The sequence below is a fragment of the Pipistrellus hanaki genome, assembly GCF_964339955.1.
Source record: "Pipistrellus hanaki genome assembly, chromosome: 7".
Taxonomy (NCBI): domain Eukaryota; kingdom Metazoa; phylum Chordata; class Mammalia; order Chiroptera; family Vespertilionidae; genus Pipistrellus; species Pipistrellus hanaki.
This window is the reverse complement of record NC_140509.1, coordinates 57,112,488-57,120,073: the sequence shown is the minus strand read 5'-3', so window position 1 is coordinate 57,120,073 and position 7,586 is coordinate 57,112,488. Positions and strand designations below refer to the sequence as shown.

At 37.5% G+C, this 7,586-nt stretch overlaps 1 protein-coding gene across 1 annotated transcript; it reads left to right on the top strand.

Annotated features, from left to right (window-relative positions):
- Nucleotides 1–2,819: 2,819 nt before the first annotated feature.
- On the top strand, nt 2,820–3,260 carry LOC311626033 (small ribosomal subunit protein eS26-like; the record flags this gene model as incomplete). The annotated part of the gene is made up of 1 exon (XM_084890858.1): nt 2,820–3,260. The coding sequence occupies one exon, from the start codon at nt 2,820–2,822 to the stop codon at nt 3,258–3,260; it is 441 nt and encodes a 146-aa protein (XP_084746984.1).
- Nucleotides 3,261–7,586: the final 4,326 nt, after the last annotated feature.

The window sequence follows — 7,586 nt, the reverse complement described above, 5'->3', positions numbered from 1 at the left end:
GTGCAGGGAATAGCCAATCAATTGATTCTCTTTCATCATCTGTGTTTCTTTCTTTCCCGCTCCCTTCCTTTCTAAAATCAATAAAATGTCACACATACACACAAAAATGAGAAGCTCTGTCATGCATAAGCTTTCCAGCTGGAAAGGAAATGTTACAGGGTGGTTGGTGAAACTTATTTAGATAATAAAAGGACTTGGTCAGATTCCCAAATATCATTTGCTAAGTAATATATTTCTGCTCCTAAATAAATGTTATTTTAAGGATAAATAGATCAGAATATTTTCAGAGTAAAGGGGCAATTCAAATGAATGATTTCTTCTGTATCTTCTATCTAGAAGGAGCCTTGAGCCAGTCCTATCTATTAAAGAGGGAATATGTCAATTGACCCTCACACCATCGCAAAATGGCAGTGCCCACAGCCAATAAGGAGGAAATTTGCTAATTAGCTGCCCCCCCTCAAAGATGGCAGCACAAACTGCCAATAAGGAGGGTATATGCTAATTGACTGCCACATCCTCAAAGATGGCAGCACCCATAGCCACAAGATGGAGGTGCCCAGTCCCCTTAGCCCTGCCTTCCACCCAGGGCCGGCCCAAGGCACAGGCAAGCCTTGGATGGTGGCTGCCCAGCTGCCCAGGGCCACCCAAGGCTCAGGTAACCAGGGCGAACTGAAGCTTGCGCTGTCAGCAGTGGCAGCAGCAGAGGTGTGATGGAGACATCGCTTTCCCCTGATTTCTGGGTCGCCTCAAGTCCATGAGGCTCCTGGACTGTGAAAGGGGGCAGGCCGGGTTGAGGGACAACCCCCTTCAGTGCATGAATTTTCATGCACTGGGCCTCTAGTTGAAGAATAAAAGCCTGAAGCTTAGTCTGGGATTGATTGCCACGTGTGCCTCTAATAAGAAATAGAAGAGGCTTTTTTCATTCTTCTTAAATTTCATTTTAAAATACTTTCCCTCTCCATACATTCTTGTACTGCAACCTATTAAAAGAAATATAAAGACATAAAACAGCTATATCAGTTTGGGTGGGAAAAATTAAATTTGATGAATTTTCTACAAAACCATTTTTCTGCATAAGATAAACAATTACAGTCCTCCAAAAGTCATTAGTTGAAAATTTTAGATCCATTTACTAAAGCTTACAAATTTCCCCTTACAAAGGTAAGGGTACTGCGGTATCAGCATGGCTAACAACAATAAATCATATCACACAGGAAGTAAGGGAACCAAAGGATGGAGAAAAATATTACAGTGTAATGGAGATCTCCAGCTCTTCTTATGTTTATTACACACACAAAGCACCAGATCTGAGAAGCTCTGAATCCAAATAAACCCAACTTCCTTTCAGCCACTACTAAACCAATTCCAGAATAGTAGACTCTGTTGGAAAGGTTGGCAACTAATAGGAAATGGGAACAAAAGAGGGGCATTAGGGATCACTTCAAGTGACCATAAATCAAAGCACTCAGACTAGAGAAATATCTTTAAAGTCTAGCCAATGAGGAAAGCCAACAGTGGGTCCGCCAAAAGAGTACTTCTGTCCCTTTTTGTTTTATTTCTCCCTTTCATGAAAAAAAAAAAATACTGCCTGATATCATTTTGTGTTAATGATATTAGGCAGTATTTAAGTTAACACTTTTTAAATGCCTTATGAAATTTTATCTGTGCTATCGACCCAACTCCGCAAGAGTCACAAAAACTCACTGGTGCTATGCTGGGACAAAGTTGTCTTGGCTGGTGCGGAGGATGGGGGATGTGAAAAGGTTTCATAGGTAACGAATGTCACTCTGATACAAAGCCAGAGGTCAGAAAAATCAGGCTCATTAATTTAATCACATGCTAGTATTAGTTGGAACTGCAAGCACTTCCCTCTAAAATGCATTTGCTGTCTTTAAAAAACTCTTCAACAAATGCCAATTGCAAGAATAAAGAGAACTTCATGTCACAGCCCTGCCAAGGATGGTTGTGGGATGCGATTTTGATCATTTCTCTGCCTTTTAAGTGGAATCCAAAAGAAAAAATGTCAAACAAAGAGTCTTGTTTTGGAGCTTTTGTTCTCGAATGCAAACACTGAAACAAGAATCCCAGACAACTCTTCTCCCATCCTTCAAAGCCCATTGATGTGCACAATAGCATAATGGGTCTGCCTTAATGAAGGATAAGGGAAGTCAACAAACATTTTTACAAAAGTAACCAAAATGGTGTGGCGAGTTCTGAATCCTAATGTTTTGGTTATTAGGCCTTGCTGCCGGAGACAAGAAAATTGTTTGGTGATAAATATTAGCCACTAAAAGAAATCAGAGGACAACATCAGGAAATGCCATTGCATAAATGTACACATGCTACTCTTATTACTTACCTTGCTAGTGTGGCTAAGATCTTTTACAAATTATCTGGAAAACACAATAACATTAAAGAAAAAAATTAAAGCAAATGCATTAAATTAATTTTTTAACTATCCAAATACAATCATTTTGTAAGCTGTGCTCTTTCACATGTGCACATATTTTCATAGTGCAAGAGAATGAAAATATCATTTTGTATGTGATATTTTTATTTGACAGTGCTAGCATAATTTTTACTGGTCAATTTTTACAATTATTAATATAATTATAAAACATATAATATTCTTTCTTGTTATTGGAATACAGTATGCTCAGTAATTTTCCATAATGCATACAAAACAAGTTATTTCTAATTCTTTTGCTTTATAGTTATAATATGTAATACAAGAGTACTTATAGCTTATTTGCTTATTCAGAATTATTTCCCTAGTATGAATGCCTCTATCTTAAAATTCCACATCAAGAGATTTATTTATGTTTTCTCGGGTCCTCGTTTCCAAGATTACCAAGAAAAGAAAGAATAACAGTTGTGCCAAAAAAGGCCAAGGCCATGTGCAGCCTATTTGCTGCACCAACTGTGCCCAGTGCATTTCCAAGGACAAGGCCATTAAGAAGTTTGTCTTTGGAAACCGAGTAGAGGCCACAGCCCTTCGGGTCATTTCCAAAGCGAGTGTCTTCGACGCCTGTGTGCTTCCCAAACCCTATGTGAAGCTGCATGACTGTGTGAGCTGTGCCATTCACAGCAAGGGAGTCAGAAATCATTCTTGTGAAGCCCTGAAGGACCGAACACCCCCACCCCGTTTTAGGCCTGGGGGTGCTGCCCCACGACCTCCACCAAAGCCCATGGAAGGAGCTAAGTCTTTAAAGAGTGAAGAAAAGTTCTCTGGGGGGAAAATAAATGAAAATTGTAATTAAAAAAAAAAAAGATTTATTTATGGTTCCTTTCATATATAACTACTTTGCTTTTCTCATTGTTTCTCCCAATCATGCTTCTACAAAAAAATAAACGTAACACTCAAGAATCTTTTTAACAATGATGACATTCCTAAACAATTTGACTACAGATATGTATAAACTATTTTTTCTTTATGTTAGACTATTTTTAAATGTTCTGGAAAAATTAAAATTTTTCCTCACACTTTAGAAAGTTTTTATATAAATAACAGCTAGTGAAATAAAAATAATATTGGAATTATTATTATTGTGTGTATAGGTGCATGCGTGTTTCCTTTTATAAATTGTTCATATTCTCAGTTTATGTTATAATAGTATGTAATTTTACTTATTATCCAAATTTATTATTATATTTTGTTTATCAACTTTCTGTAATTTTAAATAAGAATATTTTCCTAATCTGTTTTTTTAAGTTTTATTGCATTTTAAATTTACTTTTGTTGACTTTATTTAGAAAAATGAAAGTTTGTACATATTGTTCTATTAGTATATTTTATGATGAATGCTTTTTAAACTTTAAAGTAATGAAAAATATATTACATTTTTCTGCATGTCGAAACTTAAAAAGTCAAAGGCAAACAAAAAATAACATAACATTTTAAGAATTTGCTTAATAAAATCTTATCTCTCCTATATAAAATTCTTAAAATATGAATTGAAACTGTAAACCTAAATACCATCTATATTAATAAAAGGGTAATATGGTAATTAGACTGGACATCTTCCAGACATCCTTCCTGATGTCCTTCCAGACAAAGTCACGGTGGCAGAGCTGAGGCAAAGGTGGTTAAGGGTGACCAGGTTGGCAGGGGAGGGCTGTTAGGGGTGACTAGGCTGGCAGGGTAGGGCAGTTAGGGGCAACGGGGCCAGCAGGGGAGGGAATTTAGGGGCTACCAGGCAGTCAGAGTGATCAGGGGCCATCAGGCAGGCAGGCAGGTGAGCAGTCAGGAGCCAGCTGTCCCAGAATGTGAGAGGGATTTCCAACTGTTGGGATCAGGCATAAACTGGCAGTAGGACATCTCCCAAGGGGTCTTAGAATGGAGAGGGTGCAGGCAAGACTGAGAGACCCCTTCTCCCTGTGCACAAATTTTGTGCACCAGGCCTCTAGTAGTAGATAAAAGGTCAAAGGGGAAAAAAAATCTTAGAAAGATAAAGGCAAACCAACAAGTAGAAATACCTTTGTTTTTATCCATAATAAAAACTCAAATGGAAAGCAGAGTTAAATATTATCTGTTGCCTACCCACAGCCTGGATATCACACTTCCACTTGTACATTCTCTGTTCCTCTGCCTCCTGTCTGCAACTCCACTATGCCGGAGACTCGAGGACACCAGTGGCTAAGCCAGAGTCAAGACAAACAGATTAGATATGTAACCACTTTCCTACTGACATGTGGAAACCAGCATTCATAAATCCTGTGAAATGCAAATAGCAATGGGAGGAAAAGGAGGGGGAAATCTGGCAAAAAAAAGGAAAGATGCTTTGAGGGGGAAACATCATGTTGGAGAGAGATCAAAAATTTCATAACTGAACTGGATTAAAAACTGCTCAACTCTTCCAAGTCTCCAGATTAAACTAAGTATAGTTTTCCCATGGTTGAGAAGGAGTAAAAACTTGTCAAGAAATGTAAGCAGCTGTAAGAATAAAGCAGGTCATATACCACTCACATCTAGTGGTAGCTGTCAGGTTATATCCTCTATATAAAATTAGCCAACATTTTATTTATTTTTGTTATGAATAATCAATACTGTCAAGGCACCGTGAAAGCAGGACTCATACACAGTTGAGAGAATGAGATCGTTGTCCCAATGCTACAGGTACCACAGGTTCCCCAGGGGGCTGCTTAGCTCCCCTCTTCTTCACGGGAGGAAGGTTAGTTTTTCTTCCTAGCACAGGTTTACCATCATCTGAGGATAGCTAGCCTCTCCTGAGGATTTCCCAAGAGCATTTCTCTCCTTCCTAGAGTTAGGTCCATCTGTAACCCCTTGCTTCCACAGGAGGGAACTTACTTTTTCTCTCATAAGTCCTAACTTCCTTCTCAAGATCATTGACAATAAATCGATCCATTTCCTTGATGGGAACCAACTTATGTTTCAGGGTTGGACTTTTCTCAGGCTCCCACGAAAAGAAGCTACCTCTATACAATACTGCACATCTTCTCTGAAGCAACTGTTATTTTTGGTAACTCACTGTCCTTAGTCCTCCCAAGGTCAGCACATTGGTAATTGTCTTAAATCAACACACTAAGGAAAGTCTTTCACAGAGGCAGTTTCCTCCCCAGAAATGAAATCATGTCTTCATTCTAGAAAATGAAAATCTTTGTAACTTTTTTTTTTAATGATCAATTCACTCTTCCCTAATTATAAAGGTCCACTCTCTCATACACATCCAACTACATAATTCCATAAATAGCTACCATTTATTTTGAATGCAGAGCGTTAATCAGTTTTTAAGTAAATTTTCACTTTTCACTCAGCAAGAATTGAACTTTGTTTTGCATAAGCTCATGTGTTATAATAGTTATACTTCACACAAAACTAAGTGGCTTATTTAAATTTCATAACACAAACTTGTTAGGCTGTGAGGAAGATGCGATTATCTATGTTATATAGATGAAGAAACTGAGGTTCAGAATGATTTCAAAAGTTACCAAATGTGGCATAAATAAGTGGCCCAATTAGAATTTAGTCTATCTACTTGACAAACCCTACCTCTTTTCTGTCTGCATCAAAGCAGCATTTACAGGGAAAATTGTTTCCTAGGTCATTGTCTGGTAATGTCACAATGGATGGAAAATATCATGTATCCTGGATTTAGTGATTGATGTTAATAACTTAGTTATCAATACTGTCAAAGAAAGGGAAGTATCAGGTTATGGCTTTATTTTAGTAGAAACTATTAGAATCTTCTGTGGGAATATTCCTGCTGAAAACTTAATAAACAATTTTGTTTACAATGGTGTTGATTTTAAGCTAAAATACAATGTATTAAAGTTTTTTGGTGGTGGAGAATAGACCTCCTTTTAGAATATGAGTATGAAAAATATGTTTAGTCTTTTCTAGATCCTGTTTCAGTTTGATAGATCATTTTCTCTTTGGTAAACATAATTTCTGTGTGAAATCAGATTCTTTCTTTGCTTTGCACAGTAATCCTATGCCCACAGCCTCAGTCCTCATGACTTAAAATATTCTCTGAGCAAAGACACAATCCTGAATAAATAATTCACTGCATTTCTTTCAAGAACACTGGGTTTTAATTAGCTGTGTATTTGTTTGTTTATTTCTGTGCTTGCTCTTTGGAGGAGAGCCCAGTACAAACAAGGGTTAATGTAAAACCTTCCTTTTTTTTTTTTTTTTTTTTTTTTTTTTTTTTTTTTTGTAAAAGGAGCTTTCTTCCTTGGATCTGAATAGCAACGTATCTGTCCTGCAAAATAAACCACTCAACTGTCGCAGATATGTGGGAATGAATGCTTACCCACTAATTGGCTTCAGCTGTTTTTTCTCTTCATTATTTGAACTGAGAAAACAGCTGTTTTGGCAAATGGTTAAGCTCTAAGTCACATGGTTAGTGATTTATGCACTTCAACGTGCTAATGGATGCCTTGTAGCGCATGGTTTTGTTTATTTGATTGTTACAGGCCATAGTTAATGAATCATGACTTTCTAAACACACAGCGAACCCAAGCTCGTGAAGCAGCTCTTAATTGGGAGGCCCATGTTCAGAACATTTTTTGGCTTAGTATAATTTGCTTTATTTTACCTCTCAAGGATAACAAGGAAAAGAGGAGAAATGGGAGATAAAAACTTCATGTTTTTTTGAAAACTGATGTGCTTGCAAGTGAGCATGGAGTCAATTGTTGCAGAAGAGTACAAGTGGAGAAAAGAAAAGAAAAGAGCATAATTTGTCTTTCAAATAATTGGAGCTAACTCTAGTTCTTGCAGTGTTTTCCTTTGAGTAAACCCATTAACATCAAGAGCATTGGCGTTACCAGTGCTGGGATTGTTCAAGTATTCAGACATTTTCTTAACACCACAAATGCTGATGCTCTTCTATATTTAAAATAAGTTCTGCTGAAACCGGTTTGGCTCAGTGGATAGAGCATCAGCCTGTGGACTGCAAGGTCCCAGGTTCGATTCTGATCAAGGGCATGTACGTTGGTTGCGGGCATATCCCTTGTAAGGGATGTGCAGGAGGCAGCTGGTGGATGTTTCACTCCCATCAATGTTTCTAACTCTACCCCTCTCTCTTTCTCTCTGGAAAAAAATCAATAAAATATATTTTAAAAAA